The 23,725-nt window shown below is 43.8% G+C and overlaps 1 protein-coding gene across 3 annotated transcripts in view; it reads left to right on the plus strand.

Moving 5' to 3' along the window:
• The window catches only part of PDE1A (phosphodiesterase 1A), a 159,380-nt gene that overhangs the window by 51,184 nt on the left and 84,471 nt on the right, over nt 1-23,725 (plus strand). Inside the window, exon 1 of one of the 3 annotated variants that reach the window (XM_081921871.1) lies at nt 2,136-2,647. The exons of the other annotated variants lie outside the window; for them this stretch is intronic. Within the exon in view, the coding sequence (XP_081777997.1) occupies nt 2,595-2,647 (53 nt within the window). The 5' untranslated portion in view covers nt 2,136-2,594. Of the gene's footprint in view, nt 1-2,135; nt 2,648-23,725 lie in introns of those variants that run through there. 3 annotated transcript variants of the gene reach the window in all.

The raw sequence follows: 23,725 nt of genomic DNA on the forward strand, positions 1-23,725 counted from the left end.
ATTACCACACAAGGGAGAGAGCTGCCCTAAACACTGATCTCTGATATGTTTGTTTACTCCATGCGGGAAGGGTTTGTTTGCTTTTTAGGTGGGGAATCTCCTCCTATGGCAGTGAAACACTGCGCACACACAGGGTCCTGATTGTGGCAACAACAGCAATTGTCCACAGCTGTGCCAGTGAGTTCTCCGATCACTGCCAGGCAGGAGGCACCATTTACATTCCCCACAATGCCCTGTAACACCAGACATAGCATTCCATACCCTCCAACGTTTCTCTGATGAAAATAGTGATGTCCTATTCTGTTGTTGTTGTTGTTTTACTTATACCCCACCCATCTGACTGGGTTGCCCCAGCCACTTTGGGTGGCTTCCAACACATATAAAAAACCATTTAAAAACTTCCCTATACAGGGCTGGTCTCAGATGTCTTCTAAAGGTTGTATAGTTACTTATCTCCTTGGATCAAGGGTTGCATAACTCCATACCCACATTTCTCTGTTGAAAACAGGGACATCCTCAGGAAAAGCAGGACATTCCAGGATCAAATCAGAAACCAGGACAGCTGTAAATCTGGGACTGTCCCTGGAAAATAGGGGCATTCCTCTGGAGGATCTGGCATTCCTCTGGGGTACTGTGGGGAATAAAAATGGCAGTTGCTACCTTGTATGGGGCCCAGGGTGTGCCTCAGCAATGATGACCCCTCTCTTCAGTACTGTCAAAGCGTACTAGGTGCTGATGGGGCAGGGAGATACAATCATAGAAATGTAGAGTTGGAAGGGAATATGAGGATCATCTAGTCCAACTTCTTGCAATTCAGGAATATGTAGTTGTCCCTGACAGGGATCAAACCTGCAACTATGGCATAATCAGTGTCATGGTCTAACCAACTGAGCTATCCAGGCTGGGCATTGACCATGGGTCAGCAAACTTTTTCAGCAGGGGGCCGGTCCACTGTCCCTCAGACAATGTGGTGGGCCAGACTATACTTTTTTGGGGGAAATGAATGAATTCCTAAGCCCCACAGATAACCCAGAGATGCATTTTAAATAAAAGCACAAATCCTACTCATAGAAGAAGAAGAAGAAGAAGAAGAAGAAGAAGAAGAAGAAGAAGAAGAAGAAGAAGAAGAAGTAGTAGTAGTAGTTTGGATTTGATATCCCGCCTTTCACTCCCTTTAGGGAGTCTCAAAGCGGCTAACATTCTCCTTTCCCTTCCTCCCCCACAACAAACACTCTGTGAGGTGAGTGGGGCTGAGAGACTTCAAAGAAGTGTGACTGGCCCAAGGTCACCCAGCAGCTGCATGTGGAGGAGCGGAGACGCGAACCCGGTTCCCCAGATTACGAGACTACCGCTCTTAACCACTACACCACACTGGTATAAAAACACCAGGCAGGCCCCACAAATAACTCAGAGATGCATTTTTTTTAAAAAGGACACATTCTACTCATATAAAAACACGCTGATTCCCAGACAGTCCACGGGCTGAATTTATAAGGCGATTGGGCCTTAGTTTGCCTACCCATGGCATTGACTAATGTAAGTTTGAAGTTCCAGAGTCTGGAATCTTACCTAGCGCCTCAATCTGTGTAATAGATAGATGGATTATCTCTGTCGATTAACTATGATAGTATTAATTCTGTTCCATGCTGACATACTTCTGCTTATGTTTAACATGCCCCATATTTCACATCATGGCCAGACTGAAATGCAGGGTTCAGTTTTGTTGATGAAGAAATCTGGTTAGTTTTCCCCTTTCCCCCCTTCCCTGATGCAAGTCTAGTTGCTCCATTCTGTGTCATTATGATCCCCCAGCAGCTGCAAGCTCTGCATCCTACTGTGGGCTGTTAGGTTGTGTAAGTGCCAGAAATTATGAGCGGTGGTTTAATATGCATAGTTACAGCTACACATCAGCCAAAGTGAATAATAGCCAGACTGTAAAATAATTACAACAACGTCTTGAAGAGAAGCCAGGCACAGAGACCAGAGCCATTCGTCTCCTTTAATTTGTATACAGTTCCGTACAACGGCAGGAAAAAAAAAGGAAAAGGGAAAAAAAACTTTCTGAAGGCACTTGCAAAGGGTGTGTATTTGCTGAAACAGCTGGACAACTTTTATTTTGAAGAAAGAGGAGAAGAAGGAGGGGAAAAGAAGAAGTGAAGTCTCCGAACTAACAAGCTTGTTTTACAGTGCAAGGGAGCCTCTGCATCAAAGACTTTGACCCGTGTGTGTAAGACGTGTTCTCATGACTGGAATAATCGTAGCACTTTTTCTTCTCCCCGAGTTAACTGGCTGGCAAAGTTTTGCATTTTTCTCAAGCACCTGAGAAGATTCCAAGGCACTTCCCCACTTCGATCGACTTGACTCCAGCGCTGCTGTTAACAGCCTGCATGGTTTGGTCTTGCTCAGACGTTATGTGGTCTCTATGGCCTCACTTTGCTCAACTGTCAGAGAGAGGGAGGGAGGTTTTCCCCAGCACCAAAAAAAAATCCACTGTGTTCTCTTCAGCACAGTAGCTAAGTACAGGTCCCCTGGTTGCTCCCAGGTTCTCGCTGGAACTATTTTCAGGCCAAGGAGATTCCCCCACCTTCATTTAAATGGCTGATTGTGTTACAATTAGGAAAAAGCACCTCCAGAGACCAATCTTTAGGTAAGTAGTGCCATGAATGTTTCTTGGGATCAGAGTAAATCTTCTGAACTTTTCCTCTTGCATCTCTTCTTGCTAACTTGGATTTCAGATGTGAAAGCAAATAAGAGGCTCTCCACAGCAGGAGTCTAAAGTTTAACTCGCTCTGTGTGCCAGCAATATCCTCCCTCCCCCATAATGATATAGTCATTTTTGTGGAAGTTGGAGTAAATGTTGTGAGACATTTGTTGCAGAAGCTTAAGAGGGAGGAAAACAACAGCAACAACTGAGAAGAGGCTGAAACTTTCTACGAAGTTTTCTTGTGGCATTTCCATGCTTGCAAAAGATGCACAGAAAGCTTTCTTTTCCTAACGCTTTGCTGTTGCTCGGACCCATTCTGGAACGGTAGAGCCCTCTAAATGTTGTACATTGTTCAGATTTGGCTAGCTGATTATGTTTGTGTGCCAGAAATGTAATGCTTACTAACGACACATGATTTGCAACTTCTGCAGCTCAATGCTACATCTACCTACTTGAAAATAAGTTGCAATGAGTTCAGTTGCACTTACTCACTGGTAAACATGCTTAAGGCTGCAGCCTTAATAGCATGTTTGAAGTAACATGGAAACTAAATGCAATTACTTTTCCTTTTTCTCAAAGGAACTATGCAACCAACAAGACCTGATGCACATTTATTCAGTGAGAACTCCCATTCATGTGAATGGGGCATACTCCATAGGAAGGAAGAGGGAGATATTTGGTTTGGTTTGCGGTTTAATGTGAACTTACCTAATTTATGTCCAGAAACAGTATGAAACCGAAATGTAGCTATCCTTAGAATTTCACACTTCTCCAAATTCTGCAGAGCAGTTCTACAAATAATGTATAAAACTTTGGATATATTCAGGAAAGTGTGCATTTTTGTATGTACATTATATTAGGGGAAATGGCATGCAAAAATGTGTGTACTGAGATCAATGGCACACTGAAATGCTGACAAATTTTCACAAGGACTTTTTCTTTTGAAGTAAAATCACAAACTGTTGCGGAAACCTCGTGAATTGAGTTAAAACTGGAAAAATGGGAAACAGAGATAAATGGAAATTGAAAGATTCATCAGTCCCTGCTCCATAGTAAGTGTATGTAGGATTGCTGCCGAAATATATAATGGGGTTCTTATAGCGAAAAATTAAAAATCATGAGACAGAAGTAAATTAGGTTATAACCCTGAATTCTGCTGTGTAAGTTTAGATTGCAAGAAAACCCACTGAAGTCCATTAAATTATGACTACAATGCTATACGCAGTTACTTGGGAATAATCCTCATTGAGTTCAATGGGATTCCTTCTATGCAGGTATTTATCGGAATGGGATGAACACAACCGTTGACCATTGGTTTCCACCCAAAATCAGGCGCGACTGAAGGACATTTGCATATAGTGAAATCCAAATCAAAACACTAGTATATATTCTGAGTACATTTTGACGTGTAAAACTAGGCCAGGGCGGGGGGCGGGAGGAAATCTTATGAATGGCTATTATGGTTTTATTGTATGAGTTTCATCTCATTTGTTTATTTTATGGCAAACGTCTTTACACCTTTGCTTTAGGCTTAGCCTGATAAAGTGAGGAATTACATAGCTATATAATAAATATAAGGCAGAACAATCACAGCTAGTTCTGAAGCCTCCTTTAAAACACCTCTGGGAAGAACACGATGACAACAAGGAGATCTTGTTGCCAAAGTGTTGATAAGCTGCATGAATGCCAAGTTCCAATGGGCCTCAGAAGGGCAAACGGGGCCGCAGTTTGATAAGGTGTGGATATCTGCCCAGAAGTTAAATTCCAAAGATAAGATCCTTTGCCTTCTGTGTGGACTCAGATAGAGTGTCACAGTCAGTTTGACTCACTGCGAAAGACAAGTGTCCAGTGTTGGCAACCAAGTGTCCCTATTTTCCAGGGACAACTCTGATTTAGAGCAGCCATCCCAGTTTCTGATTTAATCCTGGAACGTCCCACTTTTCCTTAGGATGTCCCTGTTTTCATTGGAGATGTTGGAGGGTATGGAGTTATCTGCCCCCCGAGCCATGTGAAGGCAATCCTGTATAGGAAAGGTTTTTTTAATTATTTAAAATGTTTTTTATATATGTTGGAAGGTGTCCAGAGTGCCTGGGGCCAACCAATAAGATGTCTGGGGTATAAAGAGTAAAATTGTCATTATGGAATGGGACGTCCCTATATTCATCAGAGAAATGTTGAAGGGTATGGCATTGTCAGGGCTGGATTTAGGTTTGATCAGGCCCTAAGCTACTGAAGATAATGGGGACCTTTAGGTTTGATGAGGCCCTAACCTACTTAAAATAATGGGGCCCTTTTTATGTCCAGCTGTCCTTTGTCAACAACGAATTGTTGCTGTTTTTTGTGTTGAATATATGCTTTATGGTAATTTATGGACCTAATAGGTATCTAAAGCCATTTGCACATAACAAATAGGAGCCGACACAACACAAAACACTGTTGCTGTATGTAGGCTTTATTTTATTAGTTTTTTATCATGTATTTGGAAATGTACATCCAGTTTATTTTTCTTTAAAAATTGTTGGGGCCCCCAAGAGAGTGGGGCCCTAAGCTATAGCTTGTTTAAAGGTAAAGGTAAAGGTACCCCTGCCCGTACGGGCCAATCTTGACAGACTCTGGGGTTGTGCGCCCATCTCACTTAAGAGGCCAGGGGCCAGCGCTGTCCGGAGACACTTCCGGGTCACGTGGCCAGCGTGACATCGCTGCTCTGGCGAGCCAGAGCTGCACACGGAAACGCCGTTTACCTTCCCGCTGGTAAGCGGTCCCTATTTATCTACTTGCACCCGGAGGTGCTTTCGAACTGCTAGGTTGGCAGGCGCTGGGACCGAGCAGCGGGAGCGCACCCTGCCGCAGGGATTCGAACCGCCGACCTTTCGATCGGCAAGTCCTAGGCGCTGAGGCTTTAACCCACAGCGCCAATAGCTTGTTTAGCTGATAAGTAAATCCAGCACTGGGCATTGTGCAGCTGCAAGTCACATTTTCAACCAACATTTGTTGCAATTTAGGATTTCATGCTGGCACAGAAGTTCCCCCATTCACAAGGCCTTTCCCCCAATCACTTCAGGCAAGGAAAGGGCATTCTGCTGCATGCAGGGTGTGGTTCAGTCCATTGAAGAGACTGTGGAATCCACTTACACAGCATTCCTGTACTATTATCCAACTCTTCCTCCAAGGAGCTGAGGTTGTCATGCAAGGTGATCCTCATAACAGTCCCATGAGGTAGGTTATGCTTAAAAATAGAACCACAGAACCGTAAAACTGTAGAGTTGGAAGGGACCCTGAGGATCTTCTCATCCAACCCCCTGCAGTGCAGGAATATGCAGCCGTCCTATACAGGGATTGTACCTGCAACCTTGGCATTATCAGCACCACACTCCAACCAACTGAGCTGGCAAGCCCAGGTCACCCACTGAGTTCCATGAGTGGAGATTGGAACCTGGGTCTCTGTCCCACTCCAAGTCCATGCACTATGGAGCGACTATGGAGTTGCGGCGCTCATCTTGCTTTCAGGCCGAGGGAGCCAGCGTTTGTCCACAGACAGGTTTCCGGGTCATGTGGCCAGCAGGACTATAACGCTTCTGGTGCAATGGAACACCGTGACAGAAACCAGAGCGCACGGAAATACTGTTTACCTTCGTGCCACAGCAGTACAGCAGTACCTCAGATCAGTGGCGTAGTGTGGGTTGTCAGCACTCGGGGCAAGGCAAGTAATTTGCGCCCCCTAACCCGTGGATTTTAGTAGGGGCAGAGAGCTGCGAGTGCGAGCGCGCCCCCCCAATGTTGCGCCTTGTGCAGCTGGCCCCCCTGCACCCCCCACACTACGCCACTGCCTCGGGTTACAGATGCTTCAGGTTACAGATGCTTCAGGTTACAGACTCCGCTAACCCAGAAATATTACCTCAGGTTACGAACTTTGCTTCAGGATGAGAACAGAAATCGTGCAGCGGCGGCAGCGGGAGGCCCCATTAGCTAAAATGGTACCTCAGATTAAGAACAGTTTCAGGTTAAGAATGGACCTCTGGAACAAATTAAGTTCTTAACCCGAGGTACCTCTGTACCTATTTATCTACATGCACTGGTGTGCTTTTCAATTGCTAGGTTGGCAGGAACTGGAACAGAGCAACAGAAACTCGCTCTGTCATGAGGATTCGAACCGCCAACCTTCCGATCAGCAAGCCCAAGAGGCTCAGTGGTTTAGACCACAGCACTACCCGCTAACCACTGTGTGCACTGGAGTGTAGGCAGAGTCCTGGGCTTCTTCAGTTTGAAGATCTGGATTTCACAGAAGCCAAAAGGAAAAACGGTGTCATTTTTTTATGCTGTCGTAAAATCTTTCCGGCCACAATGCATTTCCCTTGGAAGTAAGTTCAAGCGGAACATTTTAGTGGCCCTTACCTCCAGGTAAATAAAGACTGCAACCCTGCGCACTCTTTCCTGGGAGTTAGCCCAACTGAACTCGGTTGAACTATGTAACAATGAACATGGGACTATAAGAGTATGGTAGAGCATGAGACTCTTAATCTCAGGGTCTGAGTTCAAGTCCCACATTGGGCAAAATGTTCCTATATTGCAGGGGGTTGGACTACATGACCCTTATGGTCCCTTCCAGCTCTGTGATTCTATGATCACAGTTTTTGGTCACATTTAGGCTTGAACTCTAACATACTTGAGAATGTGCTCTTAAACTGTACAGGAAAATAATAATAATAATAATAATAATAATAATAATAATAATAATAATACATTTAGAATTTGCCAGTCACCCTATACACAGGCCATTTAAATCCCATTGGCAGTAAGGGTTTTCAGCAGCCATGCCATTTGCAGAGTTGCGGCAGCCTTTGTATGCTGTATTAATTTACTTTTTAAAACATCTATCCTGTAAAGGTGTCCAAAGCTTGACATGGTTTACAGACGCTTCAAACAAAAAACCTGCACAAAATGACAATTAAATCATAGTCAAATATAAACAGAGCAAAACTCTACTGTGTGTCAGCTCCAGTCATAAAAACCCAGTTCAAAAGTGACGCTCTCCTGAAGGTTTAGTTTGGGGCCAGTTTTCAAGGGAAGCGAGTACCATTGTTTTTTGCGGGGGGGGGGGCAGGCAGTGGGGTTGCTTGTTCTTACTCTACGGCTTGGTCCACACATGCAGCAGAAGGAGGTGAGAAGGAAATAAGAGAGTCCTGACTCCTGAGGCTGTTGTAGAATGGACTGTACCCAGTGCCAGATTTGTGTATAAGCTAAACAAACTATAGCTTAGGCCTCACTCTCTTGGGGCCCCCCCAAAATTTAAAGGAAACAAAACCGGATGTACATTTCTGAAATATAATATAAAAAACAAATAAAATAAAACCTGCGTACAGCAACAGTGTTTTGTGTTGTGCAGGCTCCTGTGATGTAAGTCATGGGCCCCGCCTGCTAGCCTGCTCCCTGGAATATCACTGGTTTGCTCATTTCTCTATATAGGGTGCCTACATTCTGCATGTGCAAATGGCTTTAGATACCTATTAGGTCCATAAATTACCATATAGCATATATTCAACACAAAAAACAGCGACAATTTGTTGTTGACAAAGGACAGCTGGATATATAAAGGGCCCCCTTATCTTCAGTAGCTTAGGGCTTCATCAAACCTAAATTCGGCCCTGACTGTACCACTTCAGAGAGCAGGTAGAGGAAACATTTTTGAATGCTCCTTGCTTTGAGGGGATAAACAAACAAACCCACAATCCTGTAAGTAGTATTGTTGGAAGTGGGCTGGGCTAGAACCTTGATTTGCTAGCTTTTTACTTGCAGGGAGTCCACTCAACCATCTCAGGATCCTGGTGAATTTGTCAATCAAGCCGATTTGCCCTGAATACTGGAAACACTGTCTCAAACATGGATGGTAAACCTACATTGGCTGGGATCATAGGAGCCGTCTCCTAGGTCCCTTCAGCACCCCACAACAGCCCCCCCCCCGAATTTGTTGAGCATTGCCATTTGAATGGTGTGCATGTGCTGCTTCTTGTGATCAGTTATGCAAGGCTGGGCTCCCGTGATATTTTACTCAAGTTGGCACCCTTGGCTGGGATTGTGCATTCAGATGAAATGTTGGCTCTCATCTTTTTTAGCAAAGTCACACAAACGCATGAAAAGCTTACAGAACACGGCATGGGAGTGCCTAATTCACCCTGATGAACTAGTCCCCAAGCATTCCAACATGTTTTATAGCAGGTTTCAGGTGTGTAAGTTTATGACTTCCCCTGAATTTTACAGATTGGACAGATCTGCTGACTGATGCATCTAAAACAGGGATAGCCAATATCATCTCTGATAGCCAATATCAAAGCATCCCCGCTCCTATCATCTCTGAGCATTGGTCATGCTGGGTGGAGCATATGAAATATGTAGTCCAAAGCATAATGGCAGCACCACATTGACTATCCCTGACCCACAGTATTGCATGGTACTTTTATTGAGTTTTATTGCATTCGCTTTAATTGTTTTAAACTGGAAGCTACCAACTTAAACGGAAGTGCATCTTACAAATTCACTTAATACTGATATTGTTGTCAATGACAATAATTATGACCAGGGATGTGTTGTGAGTCTGGGGCTACTGCATAAGACAGAAGGTGGTTGGATAGAGGAAACAGGCGGTGCAAGAGTTACCAAAGGAAAACAGTCTTGAAATAGAACCACTAAGCTAGACGGGGGTTGGGGAATTCTAGAAAATAAAACTACAGCACAGATACTGTAGTTATTTCCCTCTTGTGTCTTTTGTGGACTGGTGCAGCTCAGTTGCTTCTGGGCTGTGGTTTGAGAAAGGCAATTCTCAAGTTCCCCAAAGAGGATCTGGGTGCTATTTCATAGTAAAGGTAAAGGGACCCCTGACCATTAGGTCCAGTCGTGGCCAACTCTGGGGTTGCGGCGCTCATCTCACTTTATTGGCCAAGGGAGCCAGCATACAGCTTCCAGGTCATGTGGCCAGCATGACTAAGCTGCTTCTGGAGAACCAGAGCAGCGCACAGAAAAGCCGTTTACCTTCCCGCTGGAGCAGTACCTATTTATTTACTTGCACTTTGACGTGCTTTCAAACTGCTAGGTTGGCAGGAGCAGGGACCGAGCAACGGGAGCTCACCCCGTCGCGGGGATTTGAATCGCCGACCTTCTGATCGGCAAGTCCTAGGCTCTGTGGTTTAACCCACAGCGCCACTCGTGTAGGGGCATCTACAGCACAGAACATTTAACCATCACTTCTGCAACAGTTCCAGAACGTCACTTATGTCACTGCAAGGCACACCTGTCCTAACTTCTCCCACTCGTTGGATACTGTTATCACCAGCGATGTACCCAGGGGTTGGCGAAACTGGCCCCCTACCTATGTGTTTCATGACAAGATCAAACATGGGAGAAGCTTCCTGTTCTTCTCTCACCACAGCACAAGTTTTGCATTTATTTATTTTTTCCTTCCTCCTTGCCTTGCCCTCACTAAGGATATTTTGAGTACTTGGTCCACATAAAACCTAATAATTTCTAATGTGGCTATTGAGGGAAAGTCATGGGCCCCGCCTGCTAGCCTGCTCCCTGGAATATCACTGGTTTGCTCATTTCTCTATATAGGGTGCCTACATTCTGCATGTGCAAATGGCTTTAGATACCTATTAGGTCCATAAATTACCATATAGCATATATTCAACACAAAAAACAGCGACAATTTGTTGTTGACAAAGGACAGCTGGATATATAAAGGGCCCCCTTATCTTCAGTAGCTTAGGGCTTCATCAAACCTAAATTCGGCCCTGACTGTACCACTTCAGAGAGCAGGTAGAGGAAACATTTTTGAATGCTCCTTGCTTTGAGGGGATAAACAAACAAACCCACAATCCTGTAAGTAGTATTGTTGGAAGTGGGCTGGGCTAGAACCTTGATTTGCTAGCTTTTTACTTGCAGGGAGTCCACTCAACCATCTCAGGATCCTGGTGAATTTGTCAATCAAGCCGATTTGCCCTGAATACTGGAAACACTGTCTCAAACATGGATGGTAAACCTACATTGGCTGGGATCATAGGAGCCGTCTCCTAGGTCCCTTCAGCACCCCACAACAGCCCCCCCCCGAATTTGTTGAGCATTGCCATTTGAATGGTGTGCATGTGCTGCTTCTTGTGATCAGTTATGCAAGGCTGGGCTCCCGTGATATTTTACTCAAGTTGGCACCCTTGGCTGGGATTGTGCATTCAGATGAAATGTTGGCTCTCATCTTTTTTAGCAAAGTCACACAAACGCATGAAAAGCTTACAGAACACGGCATGGGAGTGCCTAATTCACCCTGATGAACTAGTCCCCAAGCATTCCAACATGTTTTATAGCAGGTTTCAGGTGTGTAAGTTTATGACTTCCCCTGAATTTTACAGATTGGACAGATCTGCTGACTGATGCATCTAAAACAGGGATAGCCAATATCATCTCTGATAGCCAATATCAAAGCATCCCCGCTCCTATCATCTCTGAGCATTGGTCATGCTGGGTGGAGCATATGAAATATGTAGTCCAAAGCATAATGGCAGCACCACATTGACTATCCCTGACCCACAGTATTGCATGGTACTTTTATTGAGTTTTATTGCATTCGCTTTAATTGTTTTAAACTGGAAGCTACCAACTTAAACGGAAGTGCATCTTACAAATTCACTTAATACTGATATTGTTGTCAATGACAATAATTATGACCAGGGATGTGTTGTGAGTCTGGGGCTACTGCATAAGACAGAAGGTGGTTGGATAGAGGAAACAGGCGGTGCAAGAGTTACCAAAGGAAAACAGTCTTGAAATAGAACCACTAAGCTAGACGGGGGTTGGGGAATTCTAGAAAATAAAACTACAGCACAGATACTGTAGTTATTTCCCTCTTGTGTCTTTTGTGGACTGGTGCAGCTCAGTTGCTTCTGGGCTGTGGTTTGAGAAAGGCAATTCTCAAGTTCCCCAAAGAGGATCTGGGTGCTATTTCATAGTAAAGGTAAAGGGACCCCTGACCATTAGGTCCAGTCGTGGCCAACTCTGGGGTTGCGGCGCTCATCTCACTTTATTGGCCAAGGGAGCCAGCATACAGCTTCCAGGTCATGTGGCCAGCATGACTAAGCTGCTTCTGGAGAACCAGAGCAGCGCACAGAAAAGCCGTTTACCTTCCCGCTGGAGCAGTACCTATTTATTTACTTGCACTTTGACGTGCTTTCAAACTGCTAGGTTGGCAGGAGCAGGGACCGAGCAACGGGAGCTCACCCCGTCGCGGGGATTTGAATCGCCGACCTTCTGATCGGCAAGTCCTAGGCTCTGTGGTTTAACCCACAGCGCCACTCGTGTAGGGGCATCTACAGCACAGAACATTTAACCATCACTTCTGCAACAGTTCCAGAACGTCACTTATGTCACTGCAAGGCACACCTGTCCTAACTTCTCCCACTCGTTGGATACTGTTATCACCAGCGATGTACCCAGGGGTTGGCGAAACTGGCCCCCTACCTATGTGTTTCATGACAAGATCAAACATGGGAGAAGCTTCCTGTTCTTCTCTCACCACAGCACAAGTTTTGCATTTATTTATTTTTTCCTTCCTCCTTGCCTTGCCCTCACTAAGGATATTTTGAGTACTTGGTCCACATAAAACCTAATAATTTCTAATGTGGCTATTGAGGGAAAGTGATTTTTCCCCGAGGTGGAGGGGCGATGGTGATACAGCTCCTTGAGGTCAGGGTGCGGGGGACCCCTCTGGTTATCACAGACTTCAGCTGCAATATGACAAGCCAGTCTTTGCAAATAAACAAGAAGCCTTTTCAAAAATACCTCTCTCTGCTTGCCACAGTTATCGCTCATGTTAACCAAATCCCTCCTTTGCCACTCTTTTGCTACACTGTGGATTCAGCTACATTAGTCCCAAAACAGCGTTTTGAATGGGTTATAAACATGCAACTTCAGATGGCGTTGAAGTACAAAAAACCCCCACTATGCAATTTTCCATAGTGTGTTTTTTTTCTTTTGTTATAACGACTTAATTTCTGACTTATTTATAGTGGTTCCCTCCCCCCTTGTGTAAATCCACCCTGTCTCTTCAGCTGATACATGATGTGCTTTATTGATATTCTCTCTGCTGAGTCTAGCAAGTGTGGTGTAGGCACAGATTAGCTTTGACCAACCTGTAGTCCAATGTTTTGGACTACAACTCCCATCAATCCCAGTCAGCACTAGTTGGGCTTGATGGGAGTTGTAGTCTAAAACCTCTAGAAGGCACTAGGTTGGGGAAGACTGAAATTGGACTGCGGAGACTAGGATTGAAGTCCCCACTCAGCCATGAAATTCACCTGGTGATTTTAGGATACTTGTTCTCTCTCACATACTAAGTTCCAACACCAAGTTGTTGTGAGGAAAAATTGAGCACAGGAGAGGCCCATGCACTACTCCAAGGTCTTTGGAGGAAGGGGAAATTTTAATGTGTAATGAAATCACCTGAGGGTACTGTAGTAAGGTTTCAGAGGAGGAAGTACTTGAAATGGAGCCATCTGCAAGCTATTTTGTACACAAGAGATTGAGGAATACACTTATGCTGCATGTAGATTGATCGGAGACTGAGATAAGAACAGCTGAAAAGTAAAGGAGAAGTTTGTTTTGGCACCTTAAGAAAAAAATTCAGATGCATTTGAACAGCTGCCCAAACATTTGCATTTCAACCTCTTAATTGTTCTGCTGCAAGGTGAATGGCAGGATGATCCCCGAAAATATGTTGAGGGAAAACCAACTTTAATAGAATGGGATTTAGAACAGATTTGCAAAACAGGGAAGCACAACACACTTCTCAACCCCCCCCCCCCGCATATGGTTTGAAAGGGCAGCGTTAATAGCTGTCAAACACAAGATTAGCTCAGTATCAGGTGTTCCATTGTTTACTGTTAGGGATTGAACTTTCGAAGTGGCCTGAAATGGCAAAAGCAGGCAATGTTCTGATGAAGCTGAATGTTGTACTTAGTGGGCAGCTATTGCTTTTTCAAAAGACACTGGGCCTGAGTCTAGGCAGTGGAGCAGGTTGAGTTGTTATAAGTTGATTTCTCTCTCAGATGTAAAAGTATTGTATACATTCAACAGCAGGGGTAGAACTTGCCTGCTCTCAGTGATTTTTATTATATATGGGGGAGATTAACTGTATGAATGAATCCAGTTCACTTATACACCCCATATTCGCGTGTAGCACTGGAATTCAAGGGGAGAGAGTGTGTGTAACATTTCTGTCCCAAAAGGAATGTATGAACAATTCTGACATCAAGAGATGGATGGGGGCCGATCCTCCAATTTAAATGTTAGCTATATGTGTGAATACAGGGAATGCACATACAGCAGACAGATAGGGACAGCAGCATGTGTAATTTGGAGCGGGGGGTTGGGGCCAGTGGAGTTGTCCTGCTTCCCCTTTCCCCATGTGTGCCCTATATGTGTGGAGAATCATAGAATTGCAGCGACAGGGTCCTTCCACCTACATATCCCACAAGTGTCCCGGAAAAACTGGGACATCCCATTTCCTCCCATGAGAGCAAGGCAGCCGTTTAAGCCGCTGTGATCTCGTGCAAGTTGGTGCCGTGATCCCAGCAGCATGCGACTGAGTACCAGTTGTTTGGGAGCGATGATGGAAGAAAACAATTGCCTTTAAGGCCTGCTTGTGGGTTTCCTGGGGGACCTGCTTGGCCACTGCAGTGAGACGCTGGATGCTGGACCAGATGGACTTTGGATCAGAATCATCCAGGTTATTCTCATGTTTACCTAATGGCACAGTTTCACAAAGAAAGGATCTTTGTGTGGATTCTCCTCTTCCGCTGAAGTGAAAATGAAGCTCCTGTTCCCATGTGTGCATTCGTGTACCCTACCCACAAATGACTGCTGGATCAGAATATGCTCAGAAACTCATCAAAGAATTCAGTTGACAGCAAGCCTAATCCTCAAAGTGGTTGGTGAATGCATATCCCATTCAGGCCACTATTAACAGTGCTTTTAAGTCATCACAAGAGAACAATAAACGGAGGGTCGAGGCAGTGCTAAACGCTATTTGGAGTTCACAGTGCTGCTTCTAAAATGTTGTATATTTTTCCCACTAAACTAGCTCGTACTGTAGCATGCTTTATTTAATTCTTGAAAGTTTCCTTCTCCTTTTATGTACATTTTAAAATGTTAATAATGGAAAAAATGACACAAGCTGTCTAGTCACCTAAGAATGATTATGTTAAATTTACCATTTTGAAAGCAAGTTATGCTATAAATAGTGCAGGGCATGAATAGAAACTCAAATGCTACTAAATTGGTGCCCACTGAGGATCCAAACAACAACAAAAAGATTTTGCAACCCACAAAGAACCCAGGAAAAAAAAAACCCTATTTGTAGAGAAAATATTGTCCATTATTGTCACAACAGAAAAAAAAAATCAAATGGAGCTGTTCTGGTTTTTCCATAGAGTATAGAATTCCTCCCAAAGCTCTGATTCGAAAAATAACTTGGTCTGGAATGGCTAGGCAATTGCATATGCTAAGCCTGACATTTAATAGCACAGAACACTGGTATGACCTTTCAAATGCTGAGCTTAATACATGTTAAATATGCCTTCTTTATTGTGATTGGAAAGAGATGTGGGATTCTGCATTGGCTGTCTTTCTTTGCTAGTATGCAAAACAGAATGAAAGAAAGCGGGTATTTCAAGTGCTTGAGAAACAATGGAAATAATAATCTTTCCTTTCATCCCTACAAGATTAATGATGAAAAACCATTTACCCAGGAAGGCATCCTAGATATTCAAAGTGCTGCAGCTGCTACTTATTTTTTAACAAATGTGCCATAATTTTTTTAAAGCAATCACAGAGCACAAAAATGTTTTCCAGTAACTGAACTAATTATTTTGACATTATTAGTACAAAAGGGTGATGAAAGGGCAGGCAAGAAGGAGCCTCCACACTGAAATGGAGAGGATATATGCAAACTCCATAGCAAACCCAAGTAAATATATTGAAATGCTGTCCATTTGAGCTGTGAATCAAGGAAAATGTCCGATCTGATGGGGAAGAGAATCAGATGGACTGAAAATGGACTTCCTTCTCCTGCTTTCCATTGATTGTCATGATCTGAAGATATTGGCAGATGAATTGTGGTTGAATTTTCATTGAGAGGGAGTAGGATGGTGAGGATCGTAAATGATAAAGAGATGATCGAGAGAACCATTTAATTTAACCATTGCCACATATTACCAGTGGACATTTTCCTGAGAAAGTTATACATTCATGAGATACATGAAATGGTTCGATATAGCTTCTAGTGTTCTAATGAGTTTAGAAAGAGAACATAGCATTTTATGGTACCAATAGGGAAAATTTCATTTTGGTGTGCAGTTAGTAGAGATAGAAGAGCTGTCTGGGTAATTCTGATCACTGTAGCATTGCAGTGAAAATAGATGAAATTCAGCACTGGCTTCCCATCAGCAGACATTAGCTGGCGTGCCAAAAGTTTGTAAGATGAATGGGTACAGTTTAGAGCTGAAAAATGCATTAACAAAAAAGCTGGATTCTGACAGTGTTATGGCTACGTCTTCTTAAAAGTGAAAAAAATAAGACGTTTCAGGACAAAATATTGGGGGAAACAGGGAAGAGTACAAATATATACAAAAGGGTATATATGAAAGTTTGAAAAATACATTTTTCAATCAGAGTAGCATACAACATGTCAAGATAAAATTCCGCTTAGATATATGCAGGGCTGGCCTGCCCATGAAGCAGAGTGAGGTGACAGATCTGGACCTGAGGAGCATGCTGCTCACCTCCTCCTTCTACATGGGTAGGCCTCACCATGTCCTCCCCCTCCTCTGCCCCTCAAACCACTGCCCTGCTCTGCTTTCCCCTCCTCTTCTGCCACAGACAGGCCACAACACCGCCACCGCCATGCTGCCACTGCCACATCTGCTGTTGTGGGCGTGTGGGCTTGGTGCACCCATAACAAGGGCATGGGGCACCCATGGTGGGGTGGGTGGCACTGGCAGGGCATTTTGCCTCAAGTAGCAAAACATGCAAGGCTGGCCCTGTATAGATGCATTTTTCACAAGAGGGAGCCAGTGAAATAACATGTTATTGGGGAGATGCATGTCGGGGACGCGGGTGGCACTGTGGGTTAAACCACAGAGCCTAGGACTTGCCGATCAGAAGGTCGGCGGTTCGAATCACCACGACAGGGTGAGCTCCCATTGCTCGGTCCCAGCTCCTGCCAACCTAGCAGTTTGAAAGCATGCCAAAGTGCAAGTAGATAAATAGGTACCGCTCTGGCGGGAAGGTAAACGGCATTTCCGTGCACTGCTCTGGTTCGCCAGAAGCAGCTTAGTCATGCTGGCCACATGACCTGGAAGCTGTACTCCGGCTCCCTCAGCCAATAAAGCGAGATGAGCGCCGCAACCCCAGAGTTGGTTGCGACTGGACCTAATGGTCAGGGGTCCCTTTACCTTTACCTTTATGTTGGAGTGATATATTAGGTTCAAGATTCTGAACAAAAGGGACAGGAAGAAGAGTGAATTTTGCAAAAGTGTGAGGAAGTTACAGAAACAGGATGTGAAGGATTTGGAGCAGGTGGGGAATAATGACTAAAGGATGATTCCTGGAAAATACAACCTATCAAAACAGCTTTCTTTCTTTTCTTATTTTTAATAGGCAGCTGGGCAACAGAAAGGGGAACAAGGACATTATTTATCAGTAGCATCCCACACAGAGAAAAAATTAGAATATCTGCCGGTACATCATGCATTAAGCATCTCATATTGTTGCCATGTCATTTCCTAGTGTTTTGCCAAAACAAAGCAGGCGTTGTAATGTTTGCCCCTCTTGACTTCTGTGTCAATCTGTCTGGCATGACAATTTTGATGAATGTTAAATGTGAGTGTGACTCTTCCACTGAAGGAAGACTGATCCATTCTCATAGTCTAGAAGATCCTCCTTCCTGTTCTGTACAAAACTTGTACTTTATCTGCATAATGCCTTGTGTGCTTAGAAAATCACGCTATTGAGAAAATATGCAATAGGAAGTGCTGATTTGAATCAAGCTCAAGGACAATTGGCAAAACTTGATTGGCTGAGATCCAACACCCCTCATCTCCTGTCCACTCCAATCAATTTTGGGGGGTTGGGAGAACTCCTAGGACAGATTGGGGGGTGCATGGGGGGGAGGAGAGGGAAGGGACATTCCCTTATGCATGCAGAAATCCTTGACAGACAGAACAACTTCATTGACTACAACCTGTTAATGTAACTTTTAAAAATAGTGAATATAGTTTTTTATATTTTCAGATTTCATAGCCCGCTGCAATGCACATTCTGTTAAATAAGTATACACATGTATTAGCAGCTATTCTTTCATTGTGATTCAGGCCTCGTTTCTTGGTAGAGCCGAGGGTGAACACCACTGAACTTGTTATTTGCTCACTTCATTATTCATCTCTGTGCCTTGGAAAACCTTGCCGTAAGCTCTAAACAGTGAAGAATTACTTGACCTGTTGACCTCTCCACCATAATGAATCCTGTGTTTTGCTCAGGTTTTGCATGTAGTATTGGTTGTTGCAACAATCTATGAAAGGCATGTAGACACATTAGCAGTGGGACAGCATATTCCAATTACCCCTGCCATAAACAGAGGGGCACTCTATTAAATATAGTCTGAATTCAGCAAGGATAGATACATTCTGGCAGCCAGTGCAAATTTCCCTCTCAGACTCAATCCAACAGCCTATTCAGGTATCCTTAATATGATTTACCACCAGGACATCTTAACCAACCTCTATGGACATTCATAGTGATCTGAAATCTCCTGAGGAATTCCTGCTCAAAGTGTGACCATATTCTGAAATGAGGTTGGTGTGTACAAAAAACAGGATCTTCTCAGTGATTACTCCTCATTGTATCACTCCTGTTCAAATAAATTTACCAGGTTCATTAAAAGAAAAGAAAAAACTCTTTTGAGAGAACTTACAAAATAGGGTAAGGCATTGAGATGGGTGAGGTTCTAGCCGTGGATTGCAAGCTAGTGTTGTCAATCAGCAAAATCCAGTGCCTCTTCTCCCTCTTCGCTTCCTGGCATTCTACTTATATGGTACTGTTTTGCACTGTTGGATCATTTTGTAGTCAGTCTGTCGGTTTAGAGCTTCATATCTGTTCAAATGAGTCCCAATTGATTTGGATTGATCTGATTCAATTCGGACCGATTCAGAGCTGATTTCAATCAGATTTGATTTGGGATTAGGCTGAATTGGTTGCCTAACCCTAATAATTATGTGTTGGCAATCACATTCTCCCAAACCCATGGGGAAGGGACATACTACCCTGTCCTGGCCACAACTGGGAGTCAGCAGGTGTCATGATGGACACCTGTGAGCAGCACCAGGCAGCCAGAGTATCAGGACCTTGGATAGCTCCAAGGAGACAACTTGTGGTGGAGTTTGGAGGCTTAGAGCCAAACACTCTACAATCTCTGCCTTGTGTGTTAGACATCATTGGGCTCAATTCAAGGTGCTCACAGTGATGTTTAAAGCCCTACGTGACTTAGGCTCCAAATATCTGAAACACCATCTCCTTCTCTGCAGATCTCCTCAGCAAAGGAGGCCCTCTTGGTAGTTCCACCACTCTCAGAATGTGGTTGTGGTAGCCTGGGAGAGGGCATCTCTGGCAATTCCTTGGTTGTGGAATTCCCTCTCTAAAGAGATACTTTCAATATACAGTTTTCATTGTATGTTAATGATGCAATTCCTTACCCTGACCTTTGATATGTGAGGTAGACATTATGTTATGTGAAGGGCAAGCAAGATGCACTACAAAACAGTTAGGTAACCCAAAATGCCAGTCCTTTAACATACACAACCCTTTAAAAGTTAAGTTACAATATTTGTATGTCCCCGCTTGAAGTCAGGTTTAATCTGTTTTTCGTTTCAATCCAAGATTTTCCAGCACAGCACATAAATTAGCATTCTTCCAGGGGGTTTTCTGCAAATTTACCTCAGGATTCACACTTTCATAGCCAAACAAATGCTAACAATATCAGCGGGTTCCAGCAAATGTCACCTGTGGTGTCTAAGTTTCCACGTGGCTTTCAGATGGAAGTTTTGTTTATTTTATTAGATTTGAAAGCTTTATTGCATCATTTGGCTAAAGTGTTCCTTCCCTATGCTGCAAAAGCAGTTTTGGCTGGCATTTCTCAATATTACAGCTTTTTATGCGAGAAGCTGAAGGCTAGCATCTGTACATTGTACAAAACACATGGTCTGAATTATGTGCATGTGCCACCATTTCTGGTGCAGCAGATGATGTGCTTGGTTAAAATGGTGTGTGTGTGTGTGGAATGGAAGAAGTTTTGAAGGCTCTCCCAGACATTCGAAGAACAGAAAGTAGCAATTCTGTCATTGAATGCATCCCAAATCATATTAAAACATGTCAGAAAATAGTTAAGGGGGGGCATAGGAGACTCCACTGGTAACGTGGCTTCCAAAATTGTTATTTAAAAAAATACATCCATCCCAATCCAATGGCTTTTCATGCACAATGGAATGCCATTGCAGAGAACCTTTGGCCTTCCTGATACTGCTGAACTAAAACTCTCCTTAGCTCCAGGAAATATGGTCAATGGCTACGTCTGCATTACACAAACAGCACTCCATCCTCTAACGAGGGCTTCGTCCTTCACTTCATTATTAGAGACTCCTAACTCCCATCTAGGTAAGCAGCAGAGACACTGTTGTTGGAAGGGTGTGCTTCCACACCACCGTAGGCACCGCTACTGGAAATGCGTTAACATCTCATACTCAGATTCAGCTTGGAGGGCCTTCTGGCGAGAAGGGAAGTTACAGGGAACCAGGCAAAGGGCCTTCTGAGTAGTGGCGCCCTCCCTGTGGAACGCCCTCCCATCAGATGTCAAGGAGATCAATAACTATACAACTTTTAGAAGACATCTGAAGACAGCCCTGTACAGGGAAGTTTTTAAATGTTTGATTTTTTATTATGCTATTATATTTGTTGGAAGCTGCCCAGAGTGGCAGGGGCAACCCGGTCAGGTGGGTGGGGTACAAATAAAATTATGATTATGATTATGGCCATTTGTGGCAGGTGACTAGATGCATTGTCTATCCTGTTATTTAATCAGTGCCTATTTCCCCCCTCCCATTAGGCAATATGATTATATTTGACATGTTAGCTAGAAAAGTATTTCAGGGTAGCTAAGCATGCTTTTTTTGGGGCATATATATAGATCTTAGTACAAGTATATTACATGTCCCTTTTTCTGGTCACAGTCCAGAAGGATAAGAGATAACATGTGAAGCTGAATGCCATTTGCTGCTATGGAGACCTGATGTAAGGCTCTCCATAGTGAGTCAAACTGGTTAATTATTGGAATGCCGATAACTGCCTTTTGTATTCTGTGGTCTGTATCTTAATCTGTGCTTGTTGCTGTTCTATATTATCTGCAAACCACTTCTCAGCTAAGATTTGTGTGTTCCTGGCATTGGGCAACCAGGACAGATTAAGGGATTCTGCTGGTTTATTGCCTGCCTTGCTACCCAGCAGTCTCTCTGCTGGAACTGACAGAGCCAGTCTCGGAGGTGGTGTTGAAGACTTCCAGACCAGTGGTACTGGGGGATTTCAACATCCATGCCTAGGTGACTGGCTCCGAGGTGGCTCAGGAATTCATGGTTGCCATGGCAACCATGGGGCTGCCCCAACCTGTCATTGGCCTACACTTGTGGCAGGCCACAGTCTGGATTTTGTTTCCTCAAATGGACTGGAAGAGGGTGATCTGAAAGTGGGGGCTATTGACAGTCAGATCACTTCCTGTTCCGATTTAGGCTTTCAGCACCGTTCCCCCCTGCAGAGGCAGGGAATCTATTAAGATGGTCCACCCTTGGAGGCTGATGGATCCCATCAGTTTCCAAATGGCTCTGAGGGATTTTCCAGCTGATATGATTGACTGACCTCTGGAGCATCCAAACGGCTCAGGCCGTTGACACGACTGCCCCTCTCCTACTTTTTGGAGCCCGTTTGTCTCCCTAGTATACTCCAGAGATTAGGGTGAGAAAACAAGCTGGGAGACAGCTCAAACATGAGTGGTGGAAAACTCCAGTTGAATGCAATTGAGGGTTCATCATTGAGCCTACCTAGTGGCAGTGAAGGCAGCAAAGAAAACATACTTTGCTGCCTCCATTGCATCATCATTGTGCCGTCCAACAGAGCTTTTTCAGGTAGTGTGTGGCCTGTGACAGTCTAATCTGAAGGTAGAACCAATGGTAGCTTGCTGTGAATTGTTTACAAAACATTTTGAGGATAAAATTGCTTGCATCCACCAGGACCTTGACTCTCCTGTTAAGCAAAGAGGTGCCCAGAGCACTGCCTAGTCCTGTTATGTTGGATGAGTTTCAGTCAGTAAGGCTTGAGAATGTGGGCAAGGTGCTTGGCTTGTTTAGGGTGACCACTTGAACTTTGAACCCTTGCCCCTCTTGGCTGATAAAAACTAGCAGGGAGAGGACAACTGACTAGGACAGGGAGGTGATCAATGCCTCCTTGCTAGAAAGGGTCGTCCCTGCCTGCTTGAAGCAGTGGTAAAACCATTCCTGAAGAAACCCTTCTTAGATTGGGAAAATCTAAGTAACCACCAGCCAACCTTGCTTCTTGGGCAAGATTCTTCAGTGGGTGGTTGCAGACCAGATCTACTCGCTTTTGGAAGAAATTGATTTTCTAGATCCATTTCAGTCGGGGTTTAGGCATGGGTTTGGCACAGAAACTGCTTTGATCACCCTGTATGATGACCTATGTCAGGAGGCAGACAGGGAAAAGGTGTCCTTGTTAATTATCCTTGACATCTCAGCAGCTTTCAATACTGTCAAATATGATATCCTTCTCCTTCTTCTTGGAACAACTTTTCATTGCATTTTATAAACAAGGATCACAGGAATTATAAACGATATGTGCAAATCTTCTCATGCCATTTGCAGTATATTTGCAGTAACGCATGCTTTATTATTAGTGTTCAATGTAGAAGTTCTTGGTTCACAAACTGGTCTAAACAAAAACAAGGGGAAACAGGATAGAACAGAGTTAACAGACAATGTTAAACATAGCTAAGCATCTAATGAGGAGCTGTGTTTAGATTAAGTTTGAATAATAGTAATTTTCCCTCTTATGTTACCAATGAAACAATATAAAAGGTCGGCCTATTGATGAATATGGGGCTCCAGATTTGGCATGTTCCAGCCTCCTTCCACTGTGGGGAGGTATAGGAGTCTGGGTCTTTAGCGGGGGGGGGGGGGGGGGAGTAAATTAATTAATTTTTTTTCTGCCACTTTCATACCTGGTCGAGCGGGATCCAATTTGGCAGTCATTGGAATAGAAACAGCAGTTTCGGTAGGATCATCACTTTTACCATTGCTAATGTGTATGAGAGAGTAAAACAGAGTCTGTTAAAGTTTCTTGTTATAATTATTCCTAAGTATCTAAGCTTTTTGTGGCAGAGTCTATTGAGTCTAAAGAGTTCTGTGAGTGCTTTTTGGATCTTGAGTGGTACATTGAAGCATAACGCTTCAGATTTTGAGAAGTTAACCTGCAGGCCTGATAGGGTTGCAAAGTTGTTAAGATCTCAGAATATTGCTGCTACCGTGTTCAGTGGGTCAGGTGTAATGATCATTAAATTCTCAACGAATTGCCCTTTTGTACAGTACTGTTTTCCAGTTTGGACTCCCTTGATGTCTGGTGTTGTTCTGAAGCATATATCTAATGGTCCCAGGGATCTCTTTCCCCTGGGAAAGAGGTCTGCGTGTGTGTTTTTAAGCCTGTGTGTTTGTATGTGAGAGACAACACTCTCAGGAAAAGGCATCAGAAAATTAATTTCTGAAAAATTCTGGCCACAAGACAAAATTGAGCGAAACTTCCTGATATAATGCCAAAGCAAGAAGCCAAAGCTGTCTAGTGTCTCCTCAATGATTTCTGAATCTGCAAAATAATAATAAT

Source organism: Podarcis melisellensis, assembly GCF_964234715.1.
Source record: "Podarcis melisellensis genome assembly, chromosome: 1".
In the NCBI taxonomy this organism is placed as follows: domain Eukaryota; kingdom Metazoa; phylum Chordata; class Lepidosauria; order Squamata; family Lacertidae; genus Podarcis; species Podarcis melisellensis.